This window comes from Coloeus monedula, assembly GCF_965178545.1.
Source record: "Coloeus monedula genome assembly, chromosome: 10".
NCBI classification, from domain to species: Eukaryota; Metazoa; Chordata; class Aves; order Passeriformes; family Corvidae; genus Coloeus; species Coloeus monedula.
In genome coordinates, this window is record NC_138790.1 from 10,881,615 (window position 1) to 10,904,515 (window position 22,901).

At 39.0% G+C, this 22,901-nt stretch overlaps 1 protein-coding gene across 1 annotated transcript in view; it reads right to left on the minus strand.

The window, feature by feature from the left end:
* The window catches only part of DNER (delta/notch like EGF repeat containing), a gene marked incomplete at both ends in the record, with an annotated part of 114,935 nt that extends 94,117 nt beyond the window's left edge, over positions 1–20,818 (minus strand). The window contains one exon of the mRNA XM_082287803.1: positions 20,576–20,818. Coding sequence (XP_082143929.1) covers positions 20,576–20,818 — 243 coding nt within the window. The remainder of the gene's footprint in view (positions 1–20,575) is intronic.
* Between the last annotated feature and the right edge of the window lie 2,083 nt (positions 20,819–22,901).

Below are 22,901 nucleotides of genomic sequence, written 5' to 3' on the forward strand. Positions count from 1 at the left end.
CTCATAAGATGTAAAACCCCATGCAAGTACTTTGTTAGAAAGTTATTAAAAACATTTGTTACTACCTCATTAACTTCTGTGCTTGTCAAACATGTCTATTAAAGAATGTTAAAATTTAATCTTAATGTCTACCTATTAAAAAACAGAAAGCAGAGAGAGAAATGAAAGAACAACACATTATTGCTAAAAGCCTGAACCAATCAAGGCAGTGATAGTGATAGCAAATTTTGCCACCACGAGAACTCGAGAAAGGAGAGTCAGATACTTCTGGGGACAGAAAGAGATGAGTAAAATAATACACTTACAGAATTATTAGAAATATTATTACTTTAATACTAAGCAAAGAATGTTTCTTACTATTTTTTATTTTCTATGTAACATGGAGCAAGATTGAGAAGTATTATTAAAGGGGATAAGCAAACCCAGAAATAAACTGAGACTAATGAGAAATTGCCACAAAACATCATCTTTGATACAGAAGAAAAAAATCTCAAAAAGTGTTCAAAGTAGGAGATATTAGAAGTGACATCATACTGTGCTACCACACTGGCACAAAAGAAAAGAGATATCAAAATAAAAGAACACAGTTCAGAACTAGAAAATCCTTGACACTAAGTTTCAAAATGAGAAATTTTGCTTTCCTGTAATTTACAAAAAAAGAAATCCTGTTTGTTTTTAACATAATCCTGTTCCCAAGAGATGTAAATCCTTTAGATTTAATTTCTTACATATAAATCTGTCTCACATGAAATGGAATGGAATAGGAATGGTGTCACTTAATATGCTGATATTATTATCAGTTATTTTTTTGCCTTACAATATTCTAATTTCAAGCACACAAGTCATTAAGCATTGCAGCTTTCAGGCCAAAAATTTTTGCTTACAACTGTCATAAAACTTCAAAAGCTTTCATATTTTTAGAAGTGTCTAGGAATACATGCTTGGTTTATTACATCAAAAACCAGTTCACTGACATCCCTGCATCTGGACAAGACTAAGCATTCATGAAAGAAGTGCAAGCTAGAAAGCTTATTTTCCTGATAACGGACACTATAATCTGGCATGGTTGATGGTTTTGAACAGAAACTATCACTATTCCTTGAAATTGTACAATCCAGCTGAACAACTCATCCTTAGTGGCATCACACAATTCAGATAATGCAACAAGCAAGCTGAACAGCATTCCAGTCCAAAGCAGAAATTGTGTATTTCATCTCATAGAGGTAAACCTGAATATTAAGTTATAAACATTTTTTACCCATTTTGAACACAGATGCAGAGACATGTGCAAGCTATGCTGCAGAAATTAATCAATTATTTGAATTTTAGCTGACAATGTAATTTCTTAAACTAAAATTTCTTCCTCATCTAACCTGAGTGCTACCATCCAATGCAGTAATATCACAGTAAGCAAAGAAAGCCCCTTCTCTAAGTGAACTTCCCTATTTCTTTCTCCTTTTCCATTCCCCCTCCCTTTCTTTACTGCAGGAGATCATCAAGTGAATAAAAGGTTTAAACAAACTATCTCTGCACAGAGTCAAGCATATGCCAAAAATTTCCATTGTTGTTAAAATCAGCAGATTGAAGATTAAATGGTTAAACATTTTAAATCCCAATGATTCATCCATTTGTAGCAGGAAAATAACACCTTACTTCTTTCCCTGCACGCAAAAATATCAGGATGACCTACTGTTACCACTTTACAATTAAAGAACCTTGGCAAAATACACTTGTTTCCTCCTACTCATAAACAATTTAGAAAACCTCCAGGCCTAACTCCGTATTTCCTAATTTTATAAACCTTTCTCCGTTTAATTTTAACATAAGAGCTGACAATAAATTGGCCTTACTGACTGTGCACATCTCGAACAGATATAAAATACAATATAAACAATGTGGTGAGGATACTGCAGGAGCAAGAAAGAAAAGATGCAGATGGCATTACAGTGAGACAAGAGTTTGTGCTACAGATGAAAGTGTTTCCCAGACCAAAGCCTTTTGTTAATCACGGAATTGTGCCCCTGAGCGCAGTGTTTTTATCCCGCAGATTGCGCGGCTCCCCCGGGACAGCAGCCGTGCATCAGCAGCAGGCCAAGGTCAGGGACAGCCCTGCAGTGGCCAAGCAATGCCCGGCCCTGCCTGGGCTGGAGGGCACCGGGGCAGGGTGGGCAGCTCGGCTGGGAACCCACCCGGGCACCTGCCCTCAGCCCTGAGAATCACATCCTTGTTGGGTTAACTAAAGGGCCACGGCAACAGCTGGGAACAGCTGTACTTCAGACACCTCAGGCAGGACTGGTGTTACTTCCCTACTGTGGAGCACGAAGGACCACAGCCAGGCTGAACTTTGAATAAAGGTGAGGCTACAAAAAGCGACGGCAGCCGCTCAGTATTGGTATTCAGCAACATTAGTATCTTGGGCACTACGAGACAGTCTCTGTGCCTTCTGAGAAATCTCTTCAGAAAGAATTGTTCCACACTAGAAAGTCTTTCTATTATACATTCTCTATTATTAGATATTACTATTTTAAGTTTTTCTCCAGGTCTTACAAAAAAACTGTATAAACAGACTTCACAACGATGGCGTTTAATTGCTTTGCATGTGCATTGGCTAATGCATGAATGATTCGAGCAGCTGAGAGCTGGAGGTGCAGCTTAGTTTCCATCCTTTTGGAACCCAGGAAAATCTAGTGAAATAAAGCAATGATTCTCAACCGGACTCATGCAGTCTGAAATCATTCAGTGTGTCTTCTGAAAAAAGAAAGAATTTAAAACATGCCTATGATCCTCGGGTTTGAAAGGTACCACTTCTATACCTTTTGGACTATCAATATTAAATTAATGTTTTTTCAAGCATATTTTAAGACTGCAAGAACAGTTACTTCGTGGATGTCTATAGAACCAGAGCATTTATAAGCAATTCTTCCAAATGATGGATTACAATGGAGAAAGTTTATTTCATTCTTAAAAATATCAACTAAGCATTCAACCATTCAGTTAAGACAGGACCAATAATTTCCCCAAAGAAACTTAGACAAGAATATACAGTCTAGTACATGTCTAACGAAGAAGCATTTCTTTGGAGAAATCAAATTGGTTTTGTCACTTTTTATCAACACATGGATCTATTTCCAACAATAAAAAAATACTTTTACTTTTGGAATTACATATACATGCAAAATGCAAACTTAAAACACTATGCTTTTTACAGGAATAAGATGGTTCTGAATTTCTAAGAAACAGTTGAATTATGGTTCAAGATAAACAGAACAATGCTTATCATTCAGTGCTTTTCCCTGTATTGTGAAAACAATATTATTATATAAATTATATATAATATGAAAAAAAATTCATTTTAGAAGCCAGATAAACAGAAGTGCTTGTAAATAATTAGTTACCCATATTCAGAATGAAACAGGATCTTTTTACATTAATTCTATGGAGACAAAGACCTTGGATTAGGACATACTTTAGCACAATCTCATAGACACTAAGTTACTGAAATGTGAGGGTAATTTTACTACATAAACACCTAAGAGACTCTCAGGGCACCAGCCTCAAAACTGGTATCATTGAACACTTTTACTGGTCTTACCAGCTGGCCCGAACTGACACAAAAGGGGAAGCAAAAGGTCCTGTTAAAGGACCTGACAGTGACTGGTGTATAAATCAAAACATGTCAAAACACATCAATTGTAAAACTATACAGCTATCAAAACCATGATTTTACCAATGTGAATTGGATTTTTAACTTTCAGCTTTCATACGTTTTCATAAAGAAGAGATGATGTCCAGTGTCTGATAACTATTGCAATATTTTTTTATTACTACAGCTATTACATCAAGTTCAAAATCTTTTGTTACCAATGCCAACCCATTATACAAATTTCTTTGTCTAAATAGTGACATCTTACATATACATATTCTGGTTCCCAAATTTTGCATATTTTGTTTAAAAGTTATGAGGCGTTTCGCATTATTAATTAATAAACAGATGCCAGGATAAACTTTGTGAATCTCTATGATAGTTCCTTTTTCCAAAGGAAATATCTGATTGTTTCCTTCAACAATCCAGACACCTGAAGTTAAATTGCAGAGGAATGGAGATATGAGCAAGATCTACCTTTTCCACAGATACTGTCTCTGATGTACCAACCATGAAGCTGTTAGAGCCATCATGCACGAAGCTTGGCTTCTTTCAGACTATGCACACTTGATGTGTAAGATTTTCCTGGAGAAGGCTCATTCTCTGCATCAGACCAAGTTACAGAAGTCAGTGTTGGCACAGGAGCCAGAATGGCAAGGAGAAATAGCCATAAATATGGACTCTTACTTCCAAGAAATTCCATTTATTATTTGTAAATAAATAATTATTTATACATCTATTATTTGCAAAAGAAAAATTTCTGTACTTCAACCAAGTCCAGAAAAGGCAATTGGCTGATGATCAAATATTGACTTGCAATTTGTAGGCACACAGCTGGGAGAAAGCTGGATGTGCATCAGCCTTCACAGAAAGCTGACCTGGCAGCCAGGGAAAAATGAGCAGAAAAAGATTTCTGCATCTGCAGGTTATTGTAATTAGTAAAGAGCATTCTATGAAACTTCCTAAGACACAAAATTAGAACTGGCTCATTTTACTCACATAAAGTAAGAGAATTTTGTGTGGACAGTTTGATGACTACATTCAGCTTTCAGCTGCTAGCAGATTTTTCAGGGTAGAAAATAAGCAGACTACAGATGGGGAAAACATTGGAGCTGGCTCAGCAGGGTTAATTCTGGCATGATGCTGCATTACCAGTCAGCTGCAGTGCCTCAGCATCACACTCCAGGGACTGGGGTAATTGTGCATGGAGCTGGCAGGGAGTCAGGAGCTTTGTTAGCCCCTGATCAGCATTAACCATTCTAAATAAAGCTCAGCTCTACGCAGACAAATGGTAGGTGACTCCACATGATCCTCATCAGTACCCTGGAGCTTTCCTCCATGTGGAGTATGCTATTTCCCCAATAATAGATAGTGGAAAGTGACTACTAGCAGAAGAAAGATTTTGTCCAAAGCTGTTCCACTCCAGCTTCAGCCCTTCTGTACAGAACTTCCCAAATACATACATGGAAAGGAGGAAGTTAGTAGAAGAAAGCAGACCTTTGCATTGTCACAGGTGCACAAGCAAAAACCTGCAATAAAGTGAAAAATAGAATTTGCATTTGGTGTGCTTATTACTACAGAGTGAAAATATTTCATCATAATGAGATGAGCTTTAAACATTACTGAGAATTCCATAAGGTTATAGTCCACACAAGGGAACACTTTCAGGGACACAAAACCACTCTACAGAAATTAAGACAAACTAAACAAACAATTCACTAGAATAACATCCTGTGACAAGATAAACTGGTAAAAGTGAAAATAAAAGGGGGACCAAATGAAGGCCTAAATACAAAGAGAGACCAAATTAAGACTTTGGCACAACTAAGCATAGCATCAAAAATCCACCAGATTGCTGGATGATTTACTAAAAAACTTCTAGAATAAATCTGATATGGACAATAAGGAAAGTAAGTTAGTATCAGTGGTAAAAAAACTACCGCATCTATCAGCTCTGAAGAAGACCTATATAAGCTCCAAAAGGTCACCATATTGTTAAATTGTACAAGAAAGTTTGCAGTATTTGGAATGAAAAATAAAGAGTCCATTTTGTGGTCTTAAGGTCTCTGTATTTTTCTTATAAGATCAAGAGATTTCCAAAGTGAAATGTGAGCATATATTTTTCTAACATTATAGAGATACAGAAACTTTTGATGTTGAAGAAAATTGCGAGAAATTTTCCAGTGGCAGATTATAAATCAAGCCTTGCAATACCAAGTTTTCAAACCTTTAGATCAAAAAACAACGTTAACAGATCAGGCAGGAGACAAGGAAGAATAATCAGGGTGAGGACAGGATTTTTTTCTTACATCTATTAATTATTTGTAGCCAGAACTATTTTATCTGAATTGACCAATAATGTGGTCTTGCAGATATTGATCACTATTGCAGTCTATTGATCCAATCCACAATCAGCTGAGTGCAATGGAAACAGTCTTTAACTAGGAATTTAAATATGCCTGCAAAACAGATTCTTATTTCTTTCTTTCTTCATTCATCTCATCTTGAATCATATAAAATCTCTTATCTTCACATAGAATCCAACAGAGAACACCCTATAGCGATACACAACGAAAACATTAAAAAAACATCTAAAAAAGGCATAAACCCAAGGGCACCTAGAACAAACTGTGCTTACCACAGCCATACAGCACAGCAGATGACTGAGGTTTTCAGAGCAAGGCCTCTGAGCTGCACTGCTCAATTCAAGCCATTTAAGACTACCTGAAAAAATGAGCTTCTTTAGACTGCCAGAAGCACCACAATCCACTGTGAAAAAATTAAACCACACTTGCCACACCATTGGCTGTATTTGCATACATACATTAATGATGGGAGTCCAATTCAACTGTTCAGCTCAAATGCATCATTGCAGATAAATATTTGAAATGTTGCTAGGAAGAAGTTATTGTTACACAGCTTCAACAATAGATTATTCTAAATCTATTCCAAATCCCATACAAAAATGGAATCTCAGATTTTACTTACACTGTCAATCTGCACTGAGTTATCACAAGTGTAGAAAAATAAGAAAGCTGTTATATGGTCTAGTTAGTTGAAACAAAACAAGAAGATGAATTGCAATGCTAATAAGAGTTCTTTTGCCATCTGATTTTCCGCAAAGAATTTTTCATTTTATAGTAAAATATTGAAAACAAATTTGTTCAGAATGATGCCTCTGTGCTTCATAGGATTTTCAAGTACAATTCCCATTCTCAGCTAATCTAGTGATAGGAGCCATTTACTTGCTCCGGGAGCACCTTTCCAGAATAAACAGAAATAGTAAAACAATTATGGAACTTTAATTACAACTGGAAAACCTCATTGAAGGACTTAGTCCCTCAGAAACTCAATATTATCAATAAAATCAAAAATTACTGGCAGTGAAGAACTATAAAGACTGACACCCAACATATTCTAGAAGAATCCTCTCATTCAGCCTGGAATAAGAAGAGATGCAATCCACTCACACTTCCAAGTTGATGTAGATGACTATGCAATATGACCTCAGCAAAAAGGCATGTGACCTCCACGTTACTTATTGGCTGAAGCGGAAATGAGATCTAAAAAAGCTAAAGACCTAAATAAGTCCTAAGTGAAAGCCAGGATTAAGAAGATAGTCAAAACCAGGGAAATCTGCTAAATTTGTCAAGCACTGAGCAAGTTTTACTAAATTTTTCAGAACTAAAAATGTAGACAATATTTCTAGCTCATAAGTCACTGCTGAGGTTACTGCTGCTGAGCAAAAATATTTTACCTATGATAAGTCCATAATTTGTATAATAGGAGTAAATGCAAACTAACTGGATCACTCTAGTTAGTTCTCTAGCATTCACTATGGAAATGAAAATCAGATTTGCTACCAAAAAAAAAATAGGAGAATAAATATGATTATTATATTTGGAAACTCATCAGCAGTGAAAACTATTTTTTTTTTCTAAATTATCTGCTTCTTGTATATCCCAATTCATACCTTGATGCCAAAAATTAGTTCTTAATATTTCTATTTGTGTGAAATCCTATGGCATATATCTAACCATGTCTGGTTTTGTATTAAAGAATAATGCTGGTCTAAGAGGAAGCGAAATTCAAAAATCCATACAGATGGCTAAAACTCATTTGGGTTGCTGTATCCACCTGAACAATGGTATGTAACATTGTAATAGGACCAGAGAAATTCATAATCCTTTCATACCTGTGAGAGTGCTAAGGACACCTGGAACACTATGCAGCATCATTAATGCATTTATTCAGACCTTGAATACAGGCAGGTGCCAAAGGAAAGGCCAACAGTCAAATTCTCTGATATATTATGTGAATTCACCTAGCTGAGACACAGAAAATTCAAACCAACTACCCTTTTACTTACACCTAAAGAACTGTCAGTACTGAAATGAAAATCCCACAATGCCATTGAAATGCAAGTCAAGCAAGAAAAGAAGCTATCAGACTTTTTCAGCATCTAAATCCTCTTTGTCCAAGAAGAAAATAAAAACTATTTTTGGAAGCTAACTTTATTTATGCAACTTACAGTTAAAAGACAGCAACAGAAGCTACAGAAATTACACTCCTGCAACTGCAGTGAACAGATGCCTAAGCATCAAACAAACTGGGAATCGAACAGATGTTATTCTGATAAAGGTAGAGGAAAACCAGGAAAACATACATAGAAAGTATTTCAAATAGATTGCCTTCTAATGGCCGTTTGAAGTATATATTCACTCCTCTGGCTAGTATCCTCAAAAGTATTCCAAACCCTGTGAAGGTCAAAGGCAAGGAGAGCTTTGTGGTTCAGGAGCAGCACTGATCTGGATGTCGGACCAGGGCCCCAGCCCAGCTCTCCCTTTCCAAACGAGCTGATGCAGCAATGCAAACTTCCCCTGCTCAGAGCATATTTTGCACATGAAACCAAAGCTTCTATAACAGTCCAGAGCACAGACACAACTGCTTTGTGATTAAGCCTGAATGTATTGATTTCCTCATTCTATTATGAATATCTATAGCAAATATTTCAGCTTATCTATTATACAAGCTTAAAAGTGATAATAAGGTTTAACTTTTGTCCTTTTTTTCCCCAATGCTGCCTGTATTTCATGTCTTAGCCAAAGAAATGCAAACACACAACATCGTATTCCGTACTCATCTTCATCCCACTTACTTGATAGGGTTTAAAGGGACTATGAATGATTTATTATTCTACTCATCCATAATTGCAGTAAAATGACTGCAAATTAGTTTCTGCACTGAAACATCCCTGCATCAACTTTTCTTCCCTCTGGCTTTGACATTATTGTCTTTAGAAAGAAAGCAAATTCTTCTAAAATGAGGGATACAAGTTTTATCAGCTTAGCCTGATCAGCAATCAACCCAACACCTTTACAATTCCCTTGAAAAACTGAAAACCTCATCCCTGTTATTTTAAAAAGACGGAGAAAAATAAACTGTGCAGATCAACAACTGGTACTCAACAGTTTTACAGTTATCTCCAAAATTAGATTAGGTAATGGCAAGGTTAACATCTAAATCAATATACCATTAAATACTCAGGAACTTTTCTCTCTAGACACCACAAGTGGTAGAAACTTCTAGCTGAACATAGGGGTTATCAGAAAATGACGGTTCATTGATTAAAATGAATTTTGTGCTAGCACCTCTGATCAGAGGAGGCCAAATCACAGATGTGTTTCTGACAGACACTTTCCCTCCCAACTGCAGCACTAATGGCTCTGCTCCAAGATCAGGGAATGCTGCCCCTTGAAGCCCTCAGCTGCAGCCCCACTCTCAAAGTCAGAGAAGAGAATTTCAAAGCCATAAGACTGCCAGGGTAACTTGAAATTCTCAAGATTTCACAGAACTTCCGCTTCACAGAACTCCCCTGCTTACTGCCAAGAAGCCTGGAAGAGCCTCTGCCAGCCAGGAGCTCTCAGAGCTCAATAGCCGCTGGCAGCAAAGGCCCCACCTCCAAGTGGGATGAACTTCCACACCATAGGCAAAGAGCATAGAAAATCTCACAATACAGCTGGATGTAAATGTATCTTGGAAAAGAAAAATGTCCTCAGAACTAGAAATTTGAAATTGGAAAATGCTGCAGTACTGATTTCAAAGTGAAAAGCACATATATCATGCAAAAATAACTAAGATGCTGCACTTGTGTTTGCTGTATGTCACATACTAAGGTTTGTTAGCACAGCTGTCATTCCAGAGTATCCTTCAATTGATTAGTATATGATTTACATTATGTTGCATGTAAACATAAAATATGGTTAAATCACTAATATGTTACACTAACAGAAAAGCCTCCACGTTCCTAAACCAAACACAGAGAAGTTTGGGGCCATACCCTAGCTTGCTACACGCTACTGCCAGCAGGACTTGATAATCAGAGAGCAAACTGTAACTGATAGATCTATCATGCTGTGCTTAAGCAGGCTTTTGTGAAAAGGCAGAACCACTGTATCTATTGATCCATCCTTTCTCACTCACCTGCAGAAAGAGTTGAAATTGTATGTTTGCAGGGGAAGATGTTTAACTGGGGAGAAAGGTGTTTTGGAATCAAGTGGCACAGCTGACCTTGTTCCTGCATTCTTTCACCTTAGAGAATTTCTTTGGGACATTCCAAGAAACCAAAGCTCAAATCATTACTGAAATAACTACTTCCAAACTTCCATTTATTATTTTCATAGACGTAGAAATGATTATGAATTTACATCAGCTTTAAGTGGTATCATAGTCAAGTCCCAAGCAGCCCTCTAAAGATGTTCCACATTTTTAGAATCCCCTGTACAAGCCAGGTCCCCACACACCCTCTAAAAGATTATCAAGAATTTCTATAACATCAACTCAGTACCTTTCCATTACTTTTAAAAGGCAATAGTTAGACAAATTTTAACATTAGAGTCTATTACAATTATGTAAATTAAGTCAATTTGTCCTTCCTTCAATTAAACATGTTAATTTCCCAGGGGACTCAACACAATTTTCTTCAGTTGTCACATATGCCATCATCACACCGTACACTGTAGCCTTAAAAAGAATTAATCAAGTATCTGATCTCACAAACCCTGCCTATGTCAGTAAACCCCATGAAACCCAACTCCCTGAAATTCAAAGACATTCTCAAACGAGAAAGTTTCTCAGATCCCCATATACAAGAACAAAATCTTGGTGTTCCATAGTTGCAGTAAGTGCCAGAAAACTCTCTTGCCACCAGACAGCAGAATTAGAAATCTCAACACAAAAGGCATTTAGCTCATAAACTATTATTAGACCTTTACACAGCCTTTTTCTTCTGTTTAATGTTCAGTATGCCTGAAAAACGGCTAAATTTGCCTGAAAATTAGATTACAATAGAAGTAGAAATATACAGTCAATCAGAAGTTATTAATAGACTGCTAGGTGTGTATGAAACCTGACAAATGTGTTTTGGTTAGCCATTACAGAAATTTGTTCACTAACTTGATTTTGATAAAGGTATTTAACAATTTGCTTAATTTCTTCAGCAGAAAAAACCATGCATCACCTTTAAAGCAAAGATATAAATGAAATTTGCATGAATTTTTACAGACTTGCTGAATTCAAAGCACAAATCATCAAGGCTGAATAAGAAACCTAAGAATTGTCATGTGGTTCTTGGAGATAGTTACTGTCCTTATGGACAAACACAACTAATATATATTTCAAAGGCAGATCACAGCAATGTACCAAGTCTGGAAAATTACAAAAAATTGTCCATTTATTTTCCTTAGCCACGTGATTTGATTAATAGCTGATGCCCAGAAGAATTTAACTGTCTCATTGATGTTGGTTTTTAAAGGATTGTCTTTGTCTCAAGATTACCTTCAGACTCTTCCTGTTTGTCTCTGTATGAAAGTGAACAAGTAGACCATCCCAGATTATTCAAATCTTTCCATATTTACTAATCTTTCTCGGGCTGATATCTATTTCTGCCTTCTCGATCTTGTAAATAAAGTTACCTCAACTTGATTTCAGGGAAGCAAGTACTATTTGTTCATAGAAGGGAACAACATTCTAGAACAGCTTCTGCTCTCTTGTGACATTATCTGCACATCTTTAAATTGCATGTTGAACACTCAGGCTCAGTGAAGATTATACCACATACTCACCAAAACATATGGGTCTTCATCCCAAAGAATCAGAGTTTATTCAGAATATGCATGGTTGACTGAAGTTATTCCTTCTCTTGTACACTTGTCAACAAGCTTCAGCTTTATTAGATCCAGCACAAAGGACCAGATAAGGGCTACCCAGGCTCAAAGAGAGGCTTGTTGGAAAGAAAAGGAACCATATCTTGTAACTTTTTTTACAGCTATTGTTCTTACAGCTACCCCAAAGTCTTCTCAAACTGACAATACAGTTGCTGTTGCAACTAATACATGAGGTACAACAAAGTTCTCAAAATCATTAACATTCAGTGACCTTATCTCAGTAAAACAACCCTACTTTCACAGTCAATTTGAATTCAGTTCTTACCTTATTCAAGAGCACCTTGTTCACAAACACCATTGCTACAGAAGTCTTTGAAATACTGGTCATTGATATATTGCCCTGTTTCCAGTGGGAAAGAACATTATGAAACTAAATTAATCTGTAAACTGCTAGACTGAATATTTGCCAGACATCAAAATAGTCCAAGTGGTTAATTTTTTTCTTTAACAAGAAGGTTTTTTTCATTACAATTTAAATATATCCTGATAGGATCACTAATGTGTAATTCAGAATCTGGCATTTCAATACTATGCTTTCTTACAAAGTGCTTCTCACTCAGCATTTTTAGACCCCTCATATGTATTCACAAATTAACCTTTTGAACACCCAAGATTAACTGAATTTATAGGGAAGAAATGTAAGTAAAAAGGTTCTATGAGTTTTTGCCCAGTGTGACTCAGCAAGGCAGTGAGAATTGCAAGCACCAAATCCTGATATTCCCATTCCTACTCACTATGTATCACTTCCAGACCTTTCTATAAAATTTACAGCTACATTTTCAGGTTTACACCAGACTATAATACTAAAAATACATTGTAATTGTCACAGCCTGTATTGTAAAGCAAATCAAGGTGAACTTGAAAAATAATATAGGGCAGTGATATGTATTGCTGAACTCAAATAGGCTCCATATGAAGCACACAAATGAGCTTTTGAGTGCACGAGTGCTTCTTTGTAAGAGGTTAGACACAGCCAATGGAAAAAAGAAGAAGTTCTCTTATCAAGAAAACATTACTTTTTCAATGTTTATTTTGATGAGCCTTTCCCTTCTTACAAAATTTTTGGAAAATTACAACTGAATCACAGTTTTAGATCTTCTTCCTAATAATACAATTACAGTTTATGTTTTGTGAATTCATATTGACAAATGACAAGCTTCACTCCAGAGGACATTTATTTTGGAGTTTACTTTATTCCAGTAACATAGAAATTGGGAAAACTATACTGAAACAAAAACTTGAATAAGACTACCTTTTTTCCTTAATAGCCAATTCAAGACTTTTAATAAACAATGCTCTACAGTGTCAAATGCACATACTAAACTGCTTTTACTTTCGGATTTTGACTTAAATGCCACTAAGACATTTTAATGCAGTTATCCCTACTTTTGCCAAAAAAAGCGCTTTTGAAATGATACAGGTGCACTGGAAATTTGGATCCTTTCATTTGGGGATCACCATTCCAGAAGGCACGTGGCTGAGCTCAGCTTACCACATCAACCAAGAGTATATTAAAAAAATTATTAATATTATTGAAGCTTTCCCTCTAATGCAGTTGTCAAGAGAACAGGTAACCTCTCAGCATACATAAAAACAGGATTTAGCATTGTACAAAAACTTTATATTTAGATTAACCAACAAACAACAGGAATATCATTACTGAATTTATTCAGGTCAGAAACAACATTGCAAAAAGAAAAATATTCACTATACACACACAGAGGGAAGAGTGGAATAACTCATTTATAAACGGGAAAAAATACAACAGGGGAATGCAATTAAATTGAAAGACAGAAAATGAAAGCTAGCGAAGTTATTTTTTCCATGCAATTAAACTGCGGGATTAATTGGAGCACAAATGTAGCACAAAATATCACAGGGGTTTGATATTTAACAAGAACAGAGTGAGCTGTGAGAGCGCCAAAAGCACCTGCAAAACCAAAAACCAACCTGTGTTCATGGTCAAGCAGACACTGTTTTCAGCAGACCCATATCTGCCTATTAAAACAGAATTTTAATTTTAATTCATCATCTTCTAGGATTTCTAGACTCAGGACCCCATGATCAAGTGAGATACTGCTAAATGCCACTCAGGAAATTACTGATCTCAAACAAGTGCTTCTCAGAAGGGCAACACGTACAAGATTCTGAGAGCCCCTAAAAGGAGGGCAGCAATCCTACCTCCAGTAACACTGAACCAAGTCATACAACTCCACTTGCATTGGGAACCTGCTCCACTAAAGATCATTTCCAGAGCTACATAATATACACGTGACAACATCAAGTTAGATTATTTCAAAGGAAAGTAAAATGGTGATGGTTTTTAAGCAAATATCATTGCAAAGTGATTCTCTTGGATCGAAGAGCATAAACTGAAATAAAATACATCATATGAAAAGCTGAAGCATCTTAGCATAGCACGTCTTCTACTATCACTCAGTTACTTTACACCTGATCCAGCTTTTTGCAATTGTTAATCACAAAAAATTACTGAAAACCATCACAGGAAACTTTCACTTATATATCAGAATTTTTCAGAACCAAATAGTTTGCACTATGTAATGACCTGACTAGCCTTTAAAAAGAACAACTTTTACCAAATTTAAAGAGAGCATTTTTAGATACTGGAAAAGACGATACAAAGATTCACAAAGGTCAGTGTGTAAATGATACCCAAACAACAACCTCTTATATAACTGAGACAGTTCGGGTTATTACATTATCCCAGTTTTATTCTACAGATATTTACAACAAATTTTTCTAGATCCCATGGCAAAAATCACAGCACGATTCTTTATTCACTGCTTAGAAAACTGCTGAATAGTCTCTTCCTCACGTATTTTCACATGATATGCTTCCAGGCAAGATGCTAATTTGAAAAGCTTAAATTTTTGACTAGAAATACATTTCTACTACACTAAGAGGAAACAGATGTTATAACAGCTAAAATAAATTGGGTGGAGAAACTAGTTTTCACATTCATTTATTCTGTGCTATTTGAAACCACACATTGCCACAATGCAGAACTTCATCAGCTCCACTGCAACCCTGGAGATCAGAGTTCATGAGGTACCTGAACAACACTGCACTTGGACCACAAGAACTCACAGAAAACAAGTTACACCAGTAAGTTCCATGTGACACACAATTGTAAATTGAAAAAAACCTCAACAATGACTGAAATGTGAATATAGTCATTTGTGACTAAAGGAGATACAAACTCAGTGTCCTGAAATTCATACAAAATATTTTTCAGATATCTAACAGTAATATTGCCATCTTGGGAGTCCTGCTTGCACAGCACAAAGTTTGTCAGCATCCAGGTATAGTCTAGACTTGACAGAAAACAGACATATATAACAACAGGGAAATAATTCAAATGCCCAGCAAAGGGAAGGCAAGATCAGGACAAGATTAAAAGGCAAATGCAAACTCTAATGGGGGAAAAATAATACAGGGGTGTGTATATACAGAATGGTTTAGACTGGAAGGAACCTGAGGGAGTTCTCTGCTCCTACCCCTGCTCAGGCCAAGGTGCTTGGGGTTTTGGCCACTCAAGCCCAGAATCTCCAAGGATGAAGGTCCTACAACTGTTCTAAATGCCTATTCCAGGGTTTGACCACCATCATTGCAAGGAATTTTTTCCTTAGCTTTAACTGGGACTTTGCCTACTATAACGTGTGTGTCCCCTCTCCTCCTTTCACTGATCACATCTGGGAAAAATTCTGCTCCATGTTCTCTATGACCACCCATTAGGTGGCTGAGAATGGCACTTGGATCCCCCTTAGTCACCTCCAAAGAAAACAAACTGAACCCTCACAGCCTCTTCTCACACATAGGATATTCATCAGTGCAAATATTTAAATTCTGCATCTTTAAAGTACTGCAAGAGTGAGCAGAGCTAGTCAGCAGGAAACAACATGGTATCTCAAAACTGAGGCTAAACTACATCTAAATAAAAGAAAATTCAAGGGCATCTGCTAACTCTACATGTTACTGTTATTAAAGGTAAAAGAGCAAACAGAATGGTCACACCACAAAACATTTGAATCACAATAGCCATATAATCTAAGTATATACCCCTCATTAATGAAATGGGAAAAATAGCATTTTAAATGTACTAGAGAATTCATTATGAATTTAAGGATAGACCTTTCAGAAGGGATGTCAGCACTTAATAGAAAACAGAATCATGTGAGGAATTAATCAGGATACTGACACCAAGGTGATTTAGCAGTTAGATTAAAGGATGTCCTTTTACACAGCACTGTCCAGTGCAACCTGAAATAACCTGGCCAATGAAATTCATACTGCTCATGCTGAAGTATTAGACCAGTGAGTCAAGAAACAGCAATCCTTCTTCCTGCAGCTGTTTGCTAACTCTGGATTTCTGCATTCAGCATTAACCACCACATTACTAGAAGTCTATTGAGACCAAAAATAAATTCAAAGAAAAAAGAAGCGAAAACCCAACACAAGATGAAAATACAAAAGCAGGGGTTAAAGGACAAAAACCCCCTGAAATCACTGCAGTAAAGTCTACAAACGTTCAAATACTATGATCAAAGACAAGAATAAATTCAGCTGGCATTTAAAGGTACAGGGAGGGAATGAAGAACAATCAGGCAAAAATTCAGGAGGGCAAATAAAAAATAACTTTGAAAATTATGAAAATAATTCTAAAAACAAAAATTTAATCTACCATCCAGTTTTTATAATATCAGTTCCTTCCTTAACTTTTTTAAACTCAGGCTACATCCTTCTAGAATTCCATTTTAAACATGATGTCCACAATTACATCTAAAAAATATTTTCTGTTCTAGGTGTGGAAATACAATAATTAGAGTAAACACAACAAATCCTCCCCAAGACCAAAGAGATCTCTTTGCTACTAAAATAATAACTGGAACACTAACTCAAAAATGCATTGCACCAGTGGCTACCACATCATGCTCAGAAGTGGAACATTCAGTCATCACTAATCAGACTGGATAGAAGAGAACTGCTGCAAAGTCAGAGTGCTGCTTCAGTATGCCTGGACACTATTTGTTTTCTAGTTTTGATTACTGACACAACCTATAAAATAACTAAAAACATACTAAAAAGCAGCAAAGTAAAAGAACAAGAGAAAATTATCAACCAAAAGAGAGGGAAAAAAATTTTAAAAAAGCAAGACAAGCAACTAAAACAAAGCATGTATGACAGTATTTTAAAATACATTAATAATTTAGTATTTCTTCATGTGATAGCCTTTTAATGAAATCAGCACTAGCATGGGATCAAATAAACATCATGCAATTCAATGCAATTAGCTAAGTTCCAATTCTGTATCTTTAAGCAAATTACCAAGTTGATCATGAAGTTTTTTCATTTCCCAACTAGTTATTTTGTACCTTATGTCTCTAAAATTATTTCATGAGGCACTAACAAGAATTAATTTTTGCATACAACTTTCCTGGTAAAGAAAAACTATTTTATTGGATTCTACACATCATTAAAAATAACAGAGTAGTCATTACTTTAGTCATTAGAAATGAAAATTGCTTTTAAAAGTAAAACAAATAAAAAATGTAGGGATTATGAAGTTAATGGACCATTACTATCTCATCATTTCACTTTATTTCATCAAATTCTCTCAGTGTAAACCTGAGAAATGGCCAATTTTAAATTCCCACAGAAAAAAGACAGTGGAATTCACTATAATTTTGTACAATTAAATAAATTGGTAATGTTTGTACAATCTCTGTCAAGAGAAGAGGGAAAAAATTCACAACCATGAAAAAAAATGGAGGTAAATTAGAGCAATGTCCCACAATGGGGGACCAGACAATCCATAACAAAACAAGCCTGAACTTTGCAAAGCAAAGTATATTCAAACTATAAAAAATGTGAGATATATACAAATGCATAATTCATAGGATGGATGTACTAGAAGGACCTGTAATTTCTGTGGTTAAATAAATAATGAGATACTAAAGCAATTATAACATGAAATCATGGAATTGGTTTGCCTAAGTAAAATACGCCACTTGGTGATAGGAAAGCTCTGGACTTTTAGAAGTATCCCATGTGTATGTGATGTCAGTTTTATTCTTTTCCCATGCCAGCACCAGCATCCACAGATGCCATCAACACGAGTTACAGTAAAATCTTCAGGGGTAAAATTCATGTGCAATCTCCAGGTTTGACTCTCAGCAATCTTTCTACATTATCAACTTCACCATGCCCAGCTGACTCACGGGCACATTGACAACATTTTGTCTTCATTCTAAAATCTTGACACATCTGAGCAGAATCATTGAAATGTTGTCTTCACTACCAGAAGCGACATGAAAGTAATTCTATCTTTTTAGGGAAGTGGGAGTTCCCAAAGAACTCCAGCTCCACCATAAATTCCAAAAATCCAAATTTACTTTCCATGATCTGAGTATTTAAAGACAATAATTCCTATTCTTTCTTCCCCTCTTGGCATTTCCCTCTATAATCCAACTGTTCAGTAACAACTTCAGCATTAAGACAAAAACCAGTATTTAGATATACCCCAGTGATAGCTATTGGCTAAATCTCTCATAACCTGTAAAGGTACACGAAAAAAAACCCTACAGTTATTTTAAAATCATTACAGTTATTTATTGTCACTGAGTTAGAAAACATGATCTTTCTTTGTAGAAGTTTAAGCCATTAGGCATCTGTTAAGCTCTGAGGTATCTGAATGACAGAGCAACAGAGGAAGGAATGCATTTGTACAACATATATTTATTCCCTATTTTAATAAAATAAGCAAAACCTCAAAGATGGGTGTACTGTGTTTATATTACACCTTTAAAAAAACCCTGCCTGGTCTCCAGTTAAAGTTACATTTCAAAACCATATAAACTTTTCAGAACTACCTTGTGTCCACACTTTAACTGCTGACATGATAGCTAGAACTGGCACTCATTTCATTATCCGTATTCCTTGCAAGGGTCATTACTCAGTATTTTATAAAAAGAAACAAAATGTGTAACACCATAAGCCTCCTGTTACTAGGTAATAAAATGCATAACAGCTATGAAAACATTGCCTACGTCTTTTATTACAAAAACAATTAAACCCAGATCCCCAGGCACAACACTTCACAGAAGGTGTGATGGCAGCAAGCGTTACATTTTACTAGGTCTTCAAAAGGGTCATTAATCTTTCAGTCATGGATCGCAGACACTTAAGTCTAACAGCAACGTGCAGAAGCAAACACACAGCGCTCTCTTTCTCTCTTTGTAGAGATAGAAACATAGTAAACTCCTAAGACAAGATCTAAAATTAGACAAAGAGAAATCTATTTAATCCACTTTCATCTCTCTGATTTTACAGAATCTCATTAGTGTAAATATTTTCACTTTCATTGTTACATTGAACCAGCTGAGGCATTTGACGGCAAGCAGAGAATTCTGTGCATAGCGCTCCTACTTTACAATGACTCTTACACTCGACTACATATTAAGTCTTCAGTAAACGTATTATCCCTTTCATCTATTCAGCAGTATAGTTCAGATACTACATGACAAAGGAACGAGAAAATAAAGCCTAAAAAACAGACTGAAATTACTTGAAGTCATTTGCTTCTATGTCAAAAGCACTTACAAGCAAGAGCACTGACAAAGCAATGGTCGTCAATCCACAGAACCTTTTGTACACCACTGTCACAGAAAGTACCCAGGCATATACACATGCAGGAAACAAACCTCTGTGTACCTGCACCTGCTTTTCCTTATCTGGAGATAGAGAAAATTGAGTGTTTGTGAATTTCTTAACACGATAACAAAGACTGCCATCCTTAGTGTTAGAGACAAAAAAACCCCCCTCTTACTATTTCACGTTACTATTACTATTTCACGTTACAATAATTCAATTCAATTATGTTATCACATTAGGTCCCAATATGACCAAGCACATTAGAGAGATACTGCTTACTGGCTCTCTGTATTTTAGATCATTATCCCTACTCCAAGCGCTCCGATCTTTTAGAATTCAAAAGGCACCCGAAACGTGAGAGCGAGCACTCCTAGCCTATAAAAATGACCACTGGAGACACGATTTGAGGATTAGCATTCAATGCAATAGAGCATCCGCTTCCAAGGACCATCTTTTCACCTTCCAGTAAGTCAGTGCTAAATAACCTGCAAGGTCTGGGCAGCGGGGGGGGCTGAAGTACTGACATTAACCTGGGAGGCACCGGCTGAGCTCAGCCCCATCCTCCTTCACCCCGACCGAGCCCCTAGCCGGCCGCCGCTCCGTCTGACGCCTGGAGTAGCGGCTCCCGGCTCGGGAGCCAGCCCGCGGCGCGGGTCGCAGCCCGCAGGGCCAGCAGCCCCTCGGGAAGCCCGGGAAGCGCCGGGGCCACCGCAGCCCCGGGTGCTCGCGGCGGCCGGGAACGGAGCCGGCGGCGGCCCCGCGCGGAGCCAGCGGCCGCACCGGGCGGGGAGGACGCGACACAGCCCGCCAGGAACCGGGACCGGCCGGGGCGGCAGGGCCGGCGCAGGGCAGCGGGAAGGGCGGGATGCGGAGCGGGGCAGAGCGGGCAGAGCCGCCCGCGGACGGGGCAGGGGCGCGGCGGGAGCGGGGGGGGGGGGGATATTCGCTCTGTCCCCGCAGAGCGCGGGGACACCCAAGGGCAGGGTCAGGCACAAGGACGCGCGGCGGGCGGGCGACGCTGAGGCGCGTCCATTACCTGGCAGGAGTCGCCGGTGACTCCCGGGGGGCAGGTGCAGCTGTAGCCAGCCGGGGGCTGGGGCAGGATCAGCTGGAGGCGGCGGGGCGGCGGCAGCGGCGAGCAGGTGCCGTTGTTGCGGCAGGGCTGGCTGAGGCAGGGGTCCCGGCCGGGGGGCGCGGCGCTGGCCGGCGCGGGAAGGCAGGCGCGGCGCTGGGCCAGGGCGAGCAGCAGCAGCAGCAGGAGCGGGACGGCTCGGGGCATGGCGGCGGGGCGTGCGGGTGCAGGCGCCGCTCCGCTGCTGGCGCCGGCAGGGAGGGAAGGAAGGAGGGATGGAGCGATGGAGGCAGCGGCCGCCCTGCTGCTCCCGGCCCGCGTTCCCCGGGCAACGGGCGGGCGGGGCCGGAGAGGGGCGGAGCCGCCGCCGCGTGCCCGCCAGGGGGCGCCGCCCGCCCGCAGCGCGCGGGCCCAGGGGGACGGGCTGAGGGGCGGGGTGGGCGCGGGCCGGGCCGGGACAGCGGGGTCGGGGCTGCGGCTGCGGCTGCGGCTGCCCGTGCCCCTGCCCCTGCCCCTGCCCCTGCCCCTGCCCGTGCCCTGTCAGGCTGAGCCCGGGCGGAGCGGACCGTGCTGCGCACCAGCCCCACCTTCCCGGGCGGGGCGGTGGCGGCCGGGCTGCACCGAGCTGCCGGTGCACGGGGACCGGCGCTGCGCCCCCGACCCGCTGGTTTAAAAGGGGAGCAGTGCATTACTGAACTGCTGGACGGGCATTCCAGGGCTGCCCAGGCAGTGACGATGCAGAGGCGCCCTGCGGGACCGAGCGCTGCCGTGGCTTAGGCAGATACCTAAGGGAAGGGACACCTTCGTAGGATCAACTCACCGTTTGCTGCTTATTTACTGTTGCACAAGCTTAATTCTCTAATAATTACTTTTAAATTCTGTTGAGACCGAAGCAGGGTCAGATGAAAAGCATAAACATTAATCCTATTATTTCTCATACTGCAAAGAACCTGTGTGTTTTCTTCATTGAGGTTATCTACGGCAGATTTTTAAAAATCGATTTATGTTTTTCCAGTCTTCTGGGGATTTTTTTACTACCTTTTAACTAGAACTAAGATACGAGAGCTGTAAGTCAGCTAACAGAGAGCAGGAAGATAACCCCTGTTCTTTGACCTTCTATTCATTTGCTACTTCAAAAGTGAAGTATTTTAATTTCTTGTAACTAACGACTTCTCACATCCCTCTCGCAGGGTACAGGAGTACTGCTGGCTACAATTTTCCTAAACTTTCACACTTCACGTATGGCCGACAGCTCTGTCGGGAGCAGAAATAACTTGTAATGCTAATTGAACTGAAAATTCGTCAGAGTCTCTAGCAGCTTGACCACGATATTCCGTCCCCGCATCCTGTCTCTGCTCCTCCATCCCCCCAGCCCTGTTCCCCTCCTCGCAGCGCGTTCGGTGCCGCTCCGGCTCCCTCTGCTGCCTCCGCGCCGGCTGCGGCCCGGGCGCTGTAGTGACCGCTTCGCTCGAACCGGCTCCATTTACATTTGACAGGATTTGTTCTTGGTAAGTCCACAGAGGCTGCTACTTGTCTCCCTGTTATCCTCCAAGTGCTCTGAAATAACTTGTCTATATCCCAGGTGAGCTGCTCTGGGATTTGCTGTTAAAGCAGCAGGCCTGTAATTCTCTCTGTCCTCCTTCTCAATAAGGTTTGTCCTTTTCCAGTCTCGTAGGGCTTCACCCTTCCACACAGGCTGTCGAAGAAGCTTGTTAATAACAAGCTTTAGCCAGTTCTCTAAAAATTTTATAGAAAAAATCATCAAAACCAGACAATCTGAAAAAATGTTCTCTCTAACCTGACGCATCTTTCTGCTCAAGCTCGGCTCCTGGCTCATGCTAATTGTGTTGAGCCACTGACTGCTCTTCCTAACAAAGAGGATGGGTAACAGTCAGTTATGTAGTGACCCTATTTTCCAGTTGTTCCTGTACCTCCAAAGGGTTCGATAATTCTGGTCTATAGCTGAGGTTTTTTAGGAGTAAGACATTTTAGATAAGCATTGGAAAATATGGTTTCAGGACTGACAGCTACACTAGACAATGAATTCTGTTGGTGGAGTAGCCTGGTATTTGAAGAAAAGAACAACTTTAAAAGTAAGCTAGCCAACTAATGCAGCCAACCAAGCAGGACATACCACAGTGCTCTGAGTCAGATTATACATCCCTACATCACAATTTTCTTAACTTTTTACAGAATATATAAGCAATGTTTGCATTATTTTATATGGAAATATTTAACCTTACAACAGAAAATATTATGCTTACCTAATTAGCTAGTGATTTTTTGAAAT